This window comes from Loxodonta africana, chromosome 3, assembly GCF_030014295.1.
Source record: "Loxodonta africana isolate mLoxAfr1 chromosome 3, mLoxAfr1.hap2, whole genome shotgun sequence".
Lineage (NCBI taxonomy): Eukaryota > Metazoa > Chordata > Mammalia > Proboscidea > Elephantidae > Loxodonta > Loxodonta africana.
In genome coordinates, this window is record NC_087344.1 from 84,741,902 (window position 1) to 84,758,886 (window position 16,985).

Sequence of the window (16,985 nt, forward strand, 5' to 3'; positions counted from 1 at the left end):
GTATGTTCTTCCATTTATGTAGGTCTCTTTTGGTTTCTTGCAGTGGTGTTTTGTAGTTTTCTTTGTATAGGTCTTTTATGTCCCTGGTTAGATTTATTCCTAAGTATTTTATCTTTTTAGAGGCTATTATAAATGGTAAAGGAGCCCTGGTGGTGCAGTGTTAAGCACTCGGATGCTAACTGAAAGGTTAGCGGTTCAAACTCACCAGCTGCTCCACGAGAGAAAAATGTAGCAGTCTGCTTTCATAAAGACTTATAGCCTTGGAAACCCTAAGGGGCAATTCTACTCTGTCCTAAAGCGTTGCTGAGTCAGAAGCAACACAACGCCAATAAGTTTGGGATTTTTTAAGTTATAATTGGTATTGTTTTCTTGATTTCCTTTTCAAAGTTCTCTTTGTTGTTGTATAGGAATCCTATTGACTTTTGTATGTTGATCTTGTATCCTGCTACTCTGCTGAATCTATTAGTTCCAGTGGTTTTCTTGTGGAATCTTTGGGGTTCTCCATGTATAAGATCATATCATCTGCAAATAGGGACAGTTTTACTTCTTCCTTTTCAATTTCGATACCCTTTATTTTTTTCTTGTCATATTGCTCTAGCTAGGACTTCCAGCACAATGTTAAATAGAAGTGGTGATAAAGGGCACCCTTGTTCCCATTGTCTTGTTACCATTCTCAGGGGAAATGCCTTCAGTCTCTCTCCATTGAGAAAGATGTTGGTTGTTGGTTTTGTATAACCAAAAAACCAAACCCAGTGCTGTCAAGTCAATTCTGACTCATAGCGACCCTACAGGACAGAGTAGAACTGCCCCATACAGTTTCCAAGGAGCCTGGTGGATTCGAACTGCCGCCCCTTTGGATAGCAGCTGTAGCACTTAACCACTATGCCACCAGGATTTCCTAGTTTTGTATAAAAAAAAAATTTTTTTTTTTTTAGTTTTGTATAGATGTCCTTTATTATGCTGAAGAATTTCTCTGCTATTCCTATTTTATTGAGGGTTTTTTTTTTTTTTAATCAGGAATGGGTGTTGGAATTTGTCAAATGCCTTTTCTACATCAACTGAGATGATCATGTGATTCTTTTTGTTTGTTCTGTTTATGTGGTGGATTACATTGATTGCTATTCTAATGCTGAACTATTCTTGCATACGTAGTATGAATTCCACTTGGTCATGGTGTACTATTTTTTTGATATGATGCTGAATTCTACTGGCTAGAATTTTGTTGAGAATTTTTATATCTATATTCATGAGAGATATTGGCAGAGGTTTCGTTCTTTAGAGTAGTTTACCTGAGGCCCAGGTACAGAACTATTGTTGTTGTTGTTAGGTGCCGTCGAGTCGGTTGACTCATAGCGATCCTATGCACAACAGAATGAAACACTGCCCTGTCCTGAGCCATCCTTACAATCGTTGTTATGCTTGGGCACACTGTTGCAGCCACTGTGTCAATCCACCTCGTTGAGGGTCTTCCTCTTTTCCGCTGACCCTGTACTCGGCCAAGCATGATGTCCTTATCCAGGGACTGATCCCTCCTGACAACATGTCCAAAGTATGTAAGACACAGTCTCGCCATCCTTGCCTCTAAGGAGCATTCTGGCTGTACTTCTTCTAAGGCAGATTTGTTCGTTCTTTTGGCAGTCCACAGTATATTCAATGTTCCTCACCAACACCACAATTCAAAGGCGTCAATTCTTCTTTGGTCTTCTGTATTCATTGTACAGCTTTCACATGCATATGATGCAATTGAAAATACCGGGGCTTGGGTCAAGCACACCTTAGTCTTCAGGGTGACATCTTTGCTCTTCAACACTTTGAAGAGGTCCTTTGCAGCAGGTTTACCCAATGCAATGTGTCTTTTGATTTCTTGACTGCTGCTTCCATGGCTGTTGATTGTGGATCCAAGTAAAATGAAATCCTTGACAACTTTAATCTTTTCTCTGTTTATCATGATGTTGCTCATTGGTCCAGTTGTGAGGATTTTTGTTTTCTTTATGTTGAGGTGCAATCCATACCGAAGGCTGTGTTCTTTGATCTTCATTAGCAAGTGCTTCAAGTCCTCTTCACTTTCAGCAAGCAAGGTGGGTCATCTGCATAATGCAGGTTGTTAATGAGTCTTCCTCTAATCCTGATGCCCCGTTCTTCATATAGGCAAGCTTCTCATATTATTTGTTCAGCATACAGATTAAATAGTTATGGTGAAAGAATACAACCCTGACGCACACCTTTCCTGACTTTAAATCAATCAGTATCCCCTTGTTCTGTCCAAACAACTGCCTCTTGATCTATGTAAAGGTTCCTCATGAGCACAATTAAGTGTTCGGCAATTCCCATTCTTCTCAGTGTTATCCATAGTTTGTTATGATCCACACAGTCGAATGCCTTTGCATAGTCAATAAAACACAGAGAAACATCCTTCTGGTATTCTCTGCTTGCAGCCAGGATCCATCTGACATCAGCAATGATATCCCTGGTTCCACATCCTCTTCTGAAACCAGCCTGAATTTCTGGCAGTTCCCTGTCGATATGCTGTCGCAGCTGTTTTTGAATGATCTTCAGCAAAATTTTGCTTGCGTGTGGTATTAATGATATTGTTCTATAATTTCCACATTTGGTTGGATCACCTTTCTTGGGAATGGGCATAAATATGGATCTCTTCCAGTCATTTGGCCAGGAAGCTCTCTTCCATATTTCTTGACATAGGCGAGTGAGCACCTCCAGCGCTGCATCTGTTTGTTGAAACATCTCAATTGATATTCCATCAATTCCTGAAGCCTTGTTTTTCACCAATGCCTTCAGAGCCGCTTGGACTTCTTCCTTCAGTACCATCAGTTCCTGATTATATGCCACCTCTTGAAATGGTTGAACATTGACTAATTCTTTTTGCTATAATGACTCTGTGTATTCCTTCCATCTTCTTTTGATGTTTCCTGCATCATTTAATATTTTCCCCATAGAATCCTTCACTATTGCAACTCGAAGCTTGAATTTTTTCTTCAGTTCTTTCAGCTTGAGAAACGCTGAGCATGTTATTACCTTTTGGTTTTCCATGTCGAGCTCTTTGCACATGTCATTATAATACGTTGTCTTCTCGAGAGGCCCTTTGAAATCTTCTGTTCAGTTGTTTCACTTCATCAATTCTTCCTTTTGCTTTAGCTGCTCGACGTTCGACAGAAAGTTTCAGAGTCTCCTCTGACATCCATCTTGGTCTTTTCTTTCTTTCCTGTCTTTTCAGTGACCTCTTGCTTTCTTCATGTATGATGCCCTTGATGTCATTCCACAACTTGTCTGGTCTTCGGTCACTAGTGTTCAATGTGTCAAATCTATTCTTCAGGTGGTCTCTAAATTCAGGTGGGATATATTCAAGGTCATATTTTGGCTCTCATGGACTTGCTCTGATTTTCTTCAGTTTCAGCTTGAACTTGGATATGAGCAATTGATGATCTGTTCCACAGTCGGCCCCTGGCCTTGTTCTGACTGATGATATTGAGCTTTTCCATCGCCTCTTTCCACAGATGTAATCAATTTGATTTCTGTGTGTTCCATCTGGCGAGGTCCATGTGCATAGTCACCGTTTATGTTGGTGAAAGAAGGTATTTGAAATGAAAAGTCATTGGTCTTGCAAAATTCTATCATTCGATCTCCGGCATTGTTTCTATCACCAAGGCTGTATTTTCCAACTACCGATCCTTCTTCTTTGTTTCCAACTTTTGCATTCCAATCACCAGTAATTATCAATGCATCTTGATTGCATGTTTGATTAATTTCAGGCTGCAGCAGCTGATAAAAATCTTCTATTTCTTCATCTTTGGCCCTAGCGGTTGGTGCATAAATTTGAATAAACAGTCGTATTAACTGGTCTTCCTTGTAGGCGTATGGATATTATTCTATCACTGAGAGAGGTGTACTTCTGGATAGACCTTGAAATGTTCTTTTTGATGATGAATCCAACACCATTCCTCTTCGAGTTGTCATTCCCAGCATAGTAGACTATATGATTATCCGATTCAAAACGGCCAATACCAGTCCATTTCAGCTCACTAATGCCTAGGATATCGATGTTTATGCGTTCCATTTCATTTTTGCCCATTTCCAATTTTCCTAGATTTATATTTCGTACATTCCAAGTTCCAATTATTAATGAATGTTCGCAGCTGTTTCTTCTCATTTTGTGTCACACCACATCAGCAAACGAGGGTCCCGAAAGCTTTACTCCATCCCCGTCATTAAGGTCGAGTCTACTTTGAGGAGGTAGCTCTTCCGTAGTCATCCTTTGAGTGCCTTCCAACCTGGGGGGCTCATCTTCCAGCATTATATCAGACAATGTTCTGCTGCCATTCATAAAGTTTTCACTGGCTAATGCTTTTCAGAAGTAGACTGCCGGGTCCTTCTTCCTAGTCTGTCTTAGTCTGGAAGCTCAGCTGAAACCTGTCCTCCATGGGTGACCCTGCTGGTATCTGAATACCGGTAGCATAGCTTCCAGCATCACAGCAACACACAAGCCCCCACAGTAGGACAAACTGACAGACACGTGGGGGTTATAGAACTACAAGGAAGGGAATAGCAAATAGAAGACAAACTAAAGAGAGGATACTTCTTTCTAAACAAGGTAATATCTTCACATACTTTTATTGCTTTCTCTATATAATAAATCAACTGAAATGAGAACCATACTAGAGTTGTGACTTCATTAAAATTATCATTGAAATTCCTTGAATATGAAGGAATACATTTTAAGCAAAGACATCTCTGGTATATAACATTTACAAATAGTTTTATCAGAAATATTTGGGAGTTATTTTAATTACTCACCAAAAAATAATGAATGTAATGAAAAAGTACACATGAAAATAGAGATTTTTTACCTCTTAACTGAAAGAGTCTTGGAAACCTTGTTGAAAAACTCTGCTTCTGCATTTTGACTTTCAGTAGTCATTTCAAAATAGATTGGATTTTTGTCAGAAGATTCAACATTCTGAAATGAAGTAGTTCATACTTTGAAATCTCACTTAAAAACACTAGAGAATTCTATTTAGATGAAGAGTAGTTCTTGAACATGGGGGAAGAGGAGAGGACAGAGGATTTCTGGTTTCTGTAACTGTACTCCTTTTTTTAAAATCTGTCCAACTCTGCTACATAAATGAAAATGAAAATTTAATCACCTAAATGAAGTAATTAATGCAATGATCAATGATTAAGTTACAATAGTTATAAATGGAATATACCATTTAAAGAATAAGTGATATATATCCTTAAAACAATTAAATTATTAGATTTTATTTAAGTTGATTACATTTGTAACTAAAATACTAACAATTTGATTCATGAACAGATTAAATGAACTCAAGGAAGGCACAGAACAGATTTGATGGAAACACACGGTTATTTAGAAGCATAAAATATTTTTGTAATAAAAAACAGAATGTATTTTTATTATTCGCCTGAGACCTAGGACAATCAATAATTTCACTGAAAAGTGGTCTCTGAATGTTTTTACATAATGGCACCTAGAGTCTCAAAAATGTACTTTTGCTATTATATCCCATACCATTGCTGTCCAGTAGATTCCAGCTCATAATAACCCTACAGGAGAGGGAAAAACTGCTTCATAGGGTTTCCAAGGAGAGGATGGTGGATTCGAACTGTTGACCTTTTTAGCAGCCGAACACTTAACCACTGCACCACCAGGGCTCTATAATATCACCTAGATGCGTTTCTATGTATTTGATTAGATACAATATACCCACATCGTACCCATTCCCTTTGAGTTGATTCTGACTTATAGTGACCCTATAGGACAGAGTAGAACTGCCCCATATGGTTTCCAAGGAGAGGCTGGTAGATTTGAACTGCTGACCTTTTGGTTAGCAGTCAAGCTCTTAACCATTGTGCCACCAGGGCTCCAGATATGATATATCAACACTCTATTCTGATTCCTAGGATTATTTTATATAAACATTGACCTTTAAGTATGAAAAAATATTTGCTACCTATGTTTTAAAAATAACAGGGCAAAGAAAACAGTAAGATATCATAAAATTAACTGTCAACATCATAAAATGATACAATATATAAATTATTGATTCATTCTTCAAAGGTTGTAGAAAAACACAGGCAAGTTATTCTGTGGATAACTTCTCATCCTCTAATTTGGTTCTGGAAATATGGTCTAAGATTTACTGAACAAAATTAACAATAAATAAATAAAGTTAGTATTCATTAAGACTGACTATAAATAAAGTCTAACTGTTTGAATTAGTATATTAAAGGGTAAAAACCATTGCGTTTAATCTGCGAAAGTATAACCCAAAATGCTTATTAATGTACTAGGTAATCAAATGACTTACTTTGAAAAGATGTAATGTTTCCTTGCTGGTTAATAACTGAAATTGAAGGTCGGTAATTCCACCACCACAAGGGAGGCATTCATAAAACTCAGGCTCCTTATGTGTCACAGAATAGAGAACTATGACGAAACTTCCAGATTCTGAAAACACCCTGAAGAAAAATTTCCATTTAATTAAAATTTACTGAAGATAATAAGAGTATACTCAAAGAATTTCATGTGAGTCTCCTAATCTAGTTAATGGATTGACTAAACAGTCCAATTTTTTAAAGGAAATTGAGAACCAAATTTATGCTACCTTTTAATGTCATTCATTTTAATTTTTAAAATATATTTTTACTATAGAATGCATAACCAAAACCAAACCCGTTGCTGTCGAGCGGCTGGTGGATTCAAACTGTTGACCTTTTGGTTAGCAGCCAAGCTGTTAACCACTACCCCACCGCTGCCCCACAGACTGCATACTCCTTGTAAAATCTTCAGACAAAACAGGAATGTATAAAACAGAAAAAAAAAACCACCCCAGCCTACACTCCAACTTAGTATACATACTTTCAGAGATTTTCCCTAGGCATATAAAAACATTTTATATAATTTAACAAAAACAGGGTCATACTATATACAATTTTGCACTTTCAATTTTTCATTTGACAATATATCTTGCCTCTCCATGTCACTATTCTATACTATGCCTCCTTATTCTTTTAAGCAACTATCCAATATTTTATAGATGTGTCATAATTGATTCACCTAAACTTCTAAAAATGATTAAACTACATAATATTGTACTATTATAAACACTAATAAAATGAACATTAATTTTATTATTCATTAAATAATTCAATAGATACTTACAAAGTCATCAAAGTCCTTAGAATACTACTTTAAAATATTTTCAGTAATTGTCTCTATACTGTAAAAGGCTGAATGAAAAACAACCCAGGGATATGTTATAGCACCAACAAAACCAAGCAGTGGAGGTTGGGAAGAAAAATGTCAGAACTCTAAGAAAGTACAAAGTTGTCCAGCAGTTTCTTTTCTCAATTCCTTTCTCTGGGGTCAGATAAGACCACTGCTCAGAACGCTGTAAAACACGAACCTGAGCTGTGCTAAGCAGTGCTAACTCCTCTCTCATTCAATCCTCCCTTGAAAGGACTGGCAGTACTACTAATTAAGAGTTCTGGCATCAGAGAAATTGCCTAATGCTTCAGACTGAACCCAGGGTAACAGAGAATTCTTCAAAATTAATCATACTGAACATTTACTGTCCATAAGAAGTTAAAGCAAGATCAGTAATTGAAAATAAAACTTAACTGTACTAAAATACTACACAATCATACTAGATCAAAAATGAACATTTGCTTTACTGAAAATAAAACTAATTTTCTTGCAAAGTGGAAATAAAATGTAAAAAGCAGAACTATAAAAGCATTTGAAGAAAGCAAGAGATTTTTATTTCAATAAATGTTCCTGGAATGGGAAAATTCATTCTAAGCAAGATATAGAATAAAAAAAGGAACCAAAAAGGAAAAAAAAAGTCTGTTTGGGAAAAATATCATTAATCAAAGCTATCTGAAATGACAATCTAGGGGAAAAAATCTTAGCAACACATATGAAAACCAAAGTTTATCATATAAAAAAAAAATACACACACCGAAAGGAAGCACGTTTACAAAGCAGTAAAAAAAAAAAAAAAAACACAAACAAAGAGAAAAACAGGAAAAAAAAAAAAAACAAAAAAAAACAAATAGGCAGTTCCCAAAAGATGAGTTATAAAACATGGAAAAAGGCATTTTTTACTTATCTTGGTTATCTAGTGCTGCTATAACAGAAATGCCACCAGTGGGTGGCTTTAACAAACTGAAGTTCATTCTCTCACACTTCTGGAAGGCTACGGTTGTTGTATGCTCTGGAGTGGATTCCGACTCATAGCAACCCTACAGGACATTGTAGAACTGCCCCGTGGGTTTCCAAGGAGCAGCTAGTGGATTCAAACTGCCAGCCTTTTGGTTAGCAGCCTGAACTCGTCAACACTTTGCCATCAGGGCTCCTATTTTGGAGGCTAGAAGTCCAAATTCATGGTGCCAGCTCTAGGCAAAAGCTTTCTGTCTCTGGCGGTTCTGGAGGAAGGTCCTTGTCATCAACCTTCCTGTGTTCTAAGAGCTTCTCAGAGCAGGAACCTCAGGTCCAAAGGACGCGCTCCTCTCCTGGTTTTACATTCTTGGTGGTAGGAGGTACTGTGTTTCTCTGCTTGCTTCTCTCTTTTATATCTTAAGAAATTGACTTAAGACACAACCAGTTCTTGTAGATTGGGTCTTGCCTCATTAACATAACTGCTTTTAACTTTGTGTCATTAACATCACAGAGGCAGAGGCAGGATTTACAACACATAGGAAAATCATATCAGGTGACAAAATGGTGGGACATCACACAATACTGGGAAACATGGCCTACCCATTTGACACACTATTTGGGGGGACACAATTCAATTCATACCAATCAGATTTGCAGAGATTAAAAGTTTAATAATGGCCATCCCATTACCTCTCTGAGTTCATCTCCTACTACTTCTCCCCTTTCCTCACTCCTCTCCAGCTACACTGTTGTTTTTGCTGTTCCCTAAAGATGCCAGGTTAGCTTCCACACAGGGCCTTTGCACTTAATGTATCCTCTGACTCGAACACTGCCCTAGCCAGACACATGGCTTACTCCCTCATCTCAAGTCTTTGCCTCTCTGACCATCCTATTTAAAATTACAGCTCTTCATCTGCAGCTACCATCCAGACACATGACTTCAACCTGCCCTGCTTAATTTTTCTCTATAGCAGCCATCACTTTCTAAAATACTATTTTACTTATTTGCTCTATTTACTGTCTGTCTCTATAGGGTCTTTATCTTGCATACTGCTTACCCCCAATATTGTGAACACTGCTTGGTACATAGTAAGTGTGCAATTAATATTTGCTGAATGAATAAACACAATGTCAGTGAGAGGATAGAGAAAACAGGTAATCTCATATACTGTGGGAAGAATTATAAATTTGTACAGTCTTTTTGCAAGGAGCCCTGATGGTGCAGTGGTTAAGCACTGGCTGCGGGAGGACATGGCAGTCTGTTTTCGTAACATCACAGTCTCGAAAACCCTATGGGACAGTTCTACTCTGCCCTATAGGGTCACTAGGGGTTGGAATCAACTCAACAGCAATAGGATAGGATACAGTCTTTTTGGAGGGCAACTTGACAGTATCTACCAAAAAGGTAAATTACATAACTTTTGACCCTGAACGAACAGTTTTAGGAATCTATCCTACAAATATACTAGCAGAAATACACAAAGTTATATGTACACAATGTTCAATCCAGCACTATAAGAGCAAAAGTACCTGTATAAAAAATATAGCATATATTGTATACTATACAGTTGTAAAAAATGTGTAATAAATCTGTACAATGATCTCCAAAAATATATTGCTATAGAGAAAAAAAAGCAACATATAGAAAAGGAAGAATGGTATGCTCCCATTTGTGACCATATTTTTTTACAGGCTGAGGGAGGGTGATACTTGTCTATGCACTGAATATTCCAGGAAGGAAACACAAGATAGTATTTAAAAGTTATTGCCCCTAGGAATAGGGTCTGGGGAGTATAGTGGAAGAGAGGCTTATTTTTATTGTTTTATTTTTTTATCTTTACGTATGTCTGATTTACTACCATGCACTTGCATTGCCTTTCAATAAAAAGCATTTTTTTAAAAAGTCTATTATAGCTACCTAAGATGGGCAGAAAGGTACCTTGAAATTCTCAATTAATAGATGAAGACAATAAGGGGCAAACAGTGGTAACCCAACAACTTACAAAGTATCAGTTAAATGTGAAGTTGAGGTTAGTAATAGTTTAACTACTAGTTCCAATGCTTATGCTTTAGTTTCAGGATGAAAACTAAACATCTCTTTTCAAACGTCTCTTAGTGTACTAGTAGCAGCGTTGTATAACCTGATAAAGCACTTGCAGGGTAACAAATTTAAACTCAATTGCAGTTATGTCACTGAAAATTAGTCTCCTTATTTATAAAATAGAATGCTAAATATTGTGGATTAAATTGAGTGCCCTTCCCCCGCCCCAACTATGTGCTGGAATCCAAACCTCTATACCTGTGCTGTAATCCTGTTTAGAAATAGGGTTTCCTTTGTTATGTTAATTAGGCCATTCCAGAGTAGGATGGACTCTAAATCTAATCACTTCTGAGGTTTAAAAAGAGCAGATGAGACACAGAGGCACTAACACATGTGGAAACACAGATGTCATTTGAGGATCAATCACCATGGAACCAAGGATGGTCCTGGCTACAGACAAGGAAGGAGTCAACATAGCTCTGATTTGGACTTTCAGCCTCCAGAATGGTGAAAAAATATATCTGTTCTTTAAAGCAGCCCACAGGTGGTATTTATATTACGTCAGCATTAGGTAACTACGACACTGGCATAGATGATCATGGTTTTTTCCACCTCTAAAAAGCGTATCTTCTGTGTTATAATTCTGTGGTTAGACAAGTGAATTTCTTCATATTTGCAGGTATGGTGCAACCTCATCTTTACTGTCTGGTTTTATTCCCATTTAATAAAAGATTCATTTTTCTTAATGAGTTTGTTCTCCTGGCTCATAAGTATTACAGAAAGTTAAGACACTGCACTAATTTTAAATGAAACCAGTAAAATATAAATGGATGAAAAGAGCAAAATAAAATATATGGAATAAAATATCACTTGCCTTTCTTGAATAGAAGAACTGAACACATATCGTAGGCAACAAGCCCATACCTGAGGACTATAGATATGAATAATCCCAGACAGCCAACTAAAAGAAAAATAAAAATTCAAAACTATAACCATTCACAAATTAATACTTAATATGCTTTAGATTATGTTCTTCTCAAAGTAATATGGCAGATCCTTGGCATTCACCAGCAAAACATTAAAAGGTTTCATAAACAAGAAATCTATAAATATGAGATCATGATGATTATTAGAAGGAGAAAATAAATACTATTTATCTTCTTTCTGTTCTCCTTCACTTGAAATGTGTGAGAGAAAAATAGGAAACAAATATAAAAGCAGGAGGCTAGAATAAATTTACCTGGACTAAAGAGAATGGGCTGAGTTAGGGGTAATGAATTTTTCTGCATAAAACTATTTTATACAGTTCAGAGAATTAAATGCTGCAATTTATGTGCTGTTGTTGTTAGGTACCGTCAAAGTGACTCTGACTCATAGCGGCCTCGTGTGACAGAGTAGAACTGCTTCACAGGGCTTTCTTGGCTATAATCTTTAAGGAAACAGATTGCCAGGTCTTTCTCCCATGGAGCCACTTAGTGGGGTCGAACCGCCAACCTTTTGGTCAGCAGCTAATAGCTTAACCAATTGCGCTACCTAACTTATATAAGTAGCCTGAAGCACAGACTCTTAATGAATATTCACCCAGGCATCAATAACCCATAGCCAATATGGGGACCAAAACAAATGGACTGTAAGTGGACTTCATGGTCTACAGAACATTTGTGCATTCTCATCTTTTAACTCTGCACATACCATTTGCTCACATAGACACCCTTTCCCATCAACCCTCCTTTCTACCATCCAAACCCTTAAAGGTCCAGCTCAAGTCTGCATGACTAATATTCCTCTCTCATAAATGCTAATAGTGCTCAGGTCTATACTGCTCCTTTAAGTTAATAACATACTTTGCTGAGTCAGAATCGACTTGACAATCTGCTTGCTTTGACTACAAACTCCTTGAGAAAAAGTTTTAAAACCTAACATAATATCAAACATCACAGTGCATTTTGTAAGCACTCAATAAATACTGAAAGAATATAAATTTCTAAGTAATTTGTCTAAATGTCATTAGCCATTACTTATAAAGAAAAAGCCACGAACACTAAATGGAATTTCTGCAAAACAGCCTAGCAGTGAATTTTATTCTGAGCCCTAGAGTTTATCAAGGTGCCTCAAGGGCAGGGGGTAGAAACAAGGTTGAAGGAACAGGGCTCTAAGGCTTCAACGTCAACCAGAAGGCTTCAATTTTTATCTCTTAAATATTGTAGTTCTTTTAAAATTGAGCAAAATCTTGTTTTTTAGATTATTCTACTATTAAAATAAGAACATTAAAGAACTGGCCTTAAGGTGATCTAAATATTAATTATATATTTATAGTATAATTCATTTATATGCTTGTTATACATATTTTAATACATATTTAACTGAAAAGATTTCCATAAATAATGCAAAACTTACATTCCCACTAATGGTAAGGAATAAACCTTGGGATCGGATTCCAGCAAAAGCAACAATTTGCGTGTTTCATCCATGGTAAGATATCTAAATAGAAGACATTCTTGTAAAAAATAATTGAAAGTATCACATTATGTACTTCTTACCTAAAAGAGATTGTCTAAGCGCTGAAGAAGCAAATTTTAGGTAAGGGAGAGGGCTCAAATGGACACTGTCGCACTCAGACACGCACACGTGCGTGAACAGAGAAAACACTTCAAAGTTAGAAAGACTCTGGTGAGAGAAGGAGATTAAAGTGGTTTACTATCCTGAAACATCTATCTATCTATCTACTAAAATGGTCATTGAGAATTAAACAACTTAAAATAAAAAGTTTTCCTCGGAAAGTACTAACATAACTAACTTTAATGCAAAGTATTAAAATCAAAGCAGACATTTTCTGAACCAAATAGGTTTCCCTGGGAGAAATGAACTCCCCTTTACTAGAAGTGTTCAAACTGCCAGGTGACTTGAGAAGGCTGCAACAGATGTGACTTCTCACTGAAGGAAGCTGACTTACTTCAGGTAATCTTCAACTTTTCAAAGAGTATGTCCCTTCAATCACTAACTATCAAAGAAATTTGGAACCATCATGATAGAACCCAAAAGCTCACTCTTCCCTAAAATGTATTATATCACATTTATACTTTGTTACTGTATTTATTATTGACAGTAAATTTCAAATATATGAAGAAAAATTGCAGTAGAATTGTTGAGAGCCAATTTTATTGCTATGGCTTTAAAACACAAAAATAAAAACAACACATTAGTGATATAACATCTTGACAGTACCACTGAGGATATATTTCACTGCTATAATAACCCTAAAACACAGCAATAATGAATTTATCAGGCCATGTAATAAGATTAAGCCTGAGCTGGCAGGAGGTTTATGTATTAACAATGACACACCTGCTTTGAAAGCCCTCCCTGTGCTTTGCCCACCTGATAAATACCTACTCTTTAAAAAGAGTCAGCTCAGGCTCTCCATGATTTACCCAGGCAGCTTGGATATACCTTCATGAGTTTCCTGCACTGTAGATAAGCTCCATGACAGCACATCATGTTCACACGTTAGTATAGTTAACAGACAGTTAAGTATGTTTGTTTGTTTTTAAATTTATTTATTTCTAGTGCCTAACACAATACCAAGCCCACAATGGAGCATAATAAGTGTTAGAGTGAGTAAGTGACTGTGGTCAGGGGCAAGAGCAAATGTCACAAACTCAAAAGACAAATTTAGGTAGGAAGGGGCAAGGCACATAGAAGACTGGATAGAATACTGAATGGTCTGGGTTACTGCCAGTATGCCAAGGATAGATAATTAACAGAAAGGTAGATTCATGCTTCACTTACAGGTAGGCACTGGTACCAAGAAAAAATTACTTTCTGCTTAATTACACCAAAAATTTTCATGTCCCAGTTGGGAAGTACTTTACTATTCCAAGAGAAATAAATGTCCCATTTAATTCTAACATATTTTGGCCACAAACTATATCCATTATTTTGGAATATACCAACATTTTTTCCTTTGCAGCACTCCAAACAGAAAGGCTCTGGTCAGCATCTGAGACTCAAAATGGGACCTTCCTTGCTATTCCAGGAACCCTCTGAAGAAAACAAAGTCCTTTCTTTTTCTCACCCTCTCTTAAAGAGGCATTTTTAGAGGATAAGATTTGGAGTTGAATGTAGTGTAACAAGCATCTTTGCTCTAGAGACCTAACAGAAACTAGGGTGGAGTCGATGGTAAAGGAAGCCAGAAGTGAACTGCTTAGGGCTGCCTCTGGTCAGATTTTAGGGCAGAAGAGTGCCTATATCCTCTAAACTAGTTCAGTAGACAATAGGCAAAGAAAGCAGATGAGGTTTCAGGGAAGCAGCCCATCTGAGGATTAGAAAGCATGCATTTTGGCTCGTGTTTCCTAAAAAACCTAAGAGTATTAACAGGAAGCAGGAGAGGACACTGCTTTAGCTACGTGAGGAAACTCCACCCTCAAGTAGCTAACAATTGGGTAAGCAAGAGTTCTGCAAATTTTTATTTAATTATCTCCTTTCTCTATCTACCATGCTCATTATTCACAAAACTCCATAATATAAATAAATTCTCCAGCCTCTCTTAGGTTCATAGTTAGTTAGGTTATAGTAATGCAAACAGAAAAGGGATCAAATCTAGGCAACATATAAAGGGTAAAAAGATATGGATAATTTCTCCTCATGTTTTCAAGTCATGAAATATAAGCAATTTTAATATAATTTTCCCACCAATTTTTTTGGGGGTAGTAGGTACATGTCTTAGAAAGAAATTCCATATTCAGCAAAAATTAACTTCGCTTTTTACTTTCCTTGGTTATTTACCATGCTACCACAGATCTCCAGCATGTAAAGTGACTGTACAATTATTTCATGTTATATAAAAAAAAAAAAAAATGTTATATAGGTATCCTGAAAATATACTATGGCAACCAACATTTAAAGCTTTGGATTAATATATGTTCCACTTACCCATGTTTATAGGTCCCTTGAACTTGAGAAATACTCAGATTACTGCTCAGGTTTCTTGCCAAGGCTGTTGGAATTATGGGGATGGGCTTCACAGGTATGCATTTAAAGGTATTTGCTAGAGTCACTGCTGCCCAGTCAAAGCCAAAATCCACGTTGTCCAAACTCTCCCTGGAAGTTATATGAGCTCTTAGGGAAAGCAGCTTACCACAGTCCAAGGAATCTTTGCTACATACATGGTACTGCAGTGCCTGAGGAATTGATAATGTACAATTATTTTAAAACTCTGAAGCGTGCCCATATCTTCTACAGTTTTTTGTCTTATACAGTATGTATGTATATGTCCACCACCCAGCTTTAAGTTTGTCACACTGTAGAGGGTCCAGTGTGCCATGACACTGGAAGCTATGTCACTGGTATTTCAAATACCAACAGGATCACCCCTGGTGAACAGGCTTCAGCAGCACTTCCACACTAAGACAGACTAGTAAGAAAACTGGATATCTACTTCTGAAAATTAGCCAATGAAAACGCTATGGATCGCAACAGAGTATTGTCCTGTATAGTCCTGGAAGATGAGCTCCCTAGGTTGGAAGGCATTCAAAATACTTAGCGGCCACCAACAATGGACTCAAGCATACCAGCGATTGTGAAGATGGTGCACTACCAGGCAATGATTCATTCTTTTGTATATGAGTTTGTCATGAGTCAGTGCCAACTCAATGGCAACTAACAACAATGTGTACCTTGAACTCACAAAAATTAAATGAATTCTGATTTGTAACATTTCAATCCCCTTATTTCTTCCCTGTAACCAAAAAGGTTATATATATAATTATTTCAAAGCAAATAAAATTTACTCCCTCAAGCATTATCACACATTTTCAGCCGGGATGTCTAGCAGCACTTCAAATTTTTATGGAAGAATGTTACACATAATAAATATTTGTTATCTGGGAGGAAATGCACATAAAGCAACAGGTTCACTATCAGAGAATCTAAAGTCCTTTCTTCTCTGATCGCTTCTCTGTACCCCTACTGTCAAGTTAGTTCCTTCTCTGTGATTGCTTGTTCTACCCGGCTACTGCAGTGGCCTGAGGGGTCTGACTTCAGTCTGCCTGCCCTATCAGATAAACCATTCATGCTTTGATAGTATTTCTTCTTTTCAGAAACTTCCAATGACACTATACATCCATGCAAGGTCCTCCATAATCTGGCCAAACTTTTACTCCAGTCTCAACACCCACAAATCCAGGAAAGCACTATACACTTATTGTCACCCTGAGCACATCTTGCCTCCTTCCTATCTTGCTCATACTGTTTCCTCTTCTGGAATGCTACCTATATCACCTACCTAGCATGTCTACCCTCAGAAACAATTAATTGAATTTTAGGTCCATAATAATTAAATCATATTACTATGAATACTTCTCAGCTATGGTCAGCAGTTCGAATCCACCAGGAGCTCCTTGGAAACCCTATGGGGCAGTTCTACTCTGTCCTATAGGGTCACTATGAGTCAGAATCGACTTGAAAACAACAGGCTTTATACATAGTTTGATCGACATGTTTCATTAAGAATAATGACGTTATTGAGTAGATCTCACCTTAAAAGCTGAACTGAAGTCATCTGCTTTGTGAACTACCATTTCTCTTGAACAAAGTCCTTCAGTATCAACTTTACATGGAATCAAAAAGTCCCCAGGAAGAGAAGCTGTTGGGGTTCTTTCTAAATGTTCAGGTACTTCTCGACCAGGATCAAAGCGATCTATAGTCAACGTCACACCTTCTTCATCTAAAGAATAAGTAGATATTATA

General features: G+C 37.1%; 1 protein-coding gene across 3 annotated transcripts in view; it reads right to left on the reverse strand.

Moving 5' to 3' along the window:
- The window catches only part of STIL (STIL centriolar assembly protein), a 73,725-nt gene that overhangs the window by 37,905 nt on the left and 18,835 nt on the right, over positions 1-16,985 (reverse strand). For 2 of the 3 annotated variants that reach the window (XM_010591304.3, XM_003411095.4), the window contains exons 5-10: positions 16,775-16,962; positions 15,171-15,418; positions 12,636-12,719; positions 11,113-11,199; positions 6,345-6,495; positions 4,863-4,972 (exon numbers count right to left, since the gene is read on the reverse strand). In XM_010591304.3, the coding sequence (XP_010589606.1) occupies positions 4,863-4,972; positions 6,345-6,495; positions 11,113-11,199; positions 12,636-12,719; positions 15,171-15,418; positions 16,775-16,962 (868 nt within the window). Of the gene's footprint in view, positions 1-4,862; positions 4,973-6,344; positions 6,496-11,112; positions 11,200-12,635; positions 12,720-15,170; positions 15,419-16,774; positions 16,963-16,985 lie in introns of those variants that run through there. The other variant, XM_010591305.3, reaches the window with a different exon arrangement.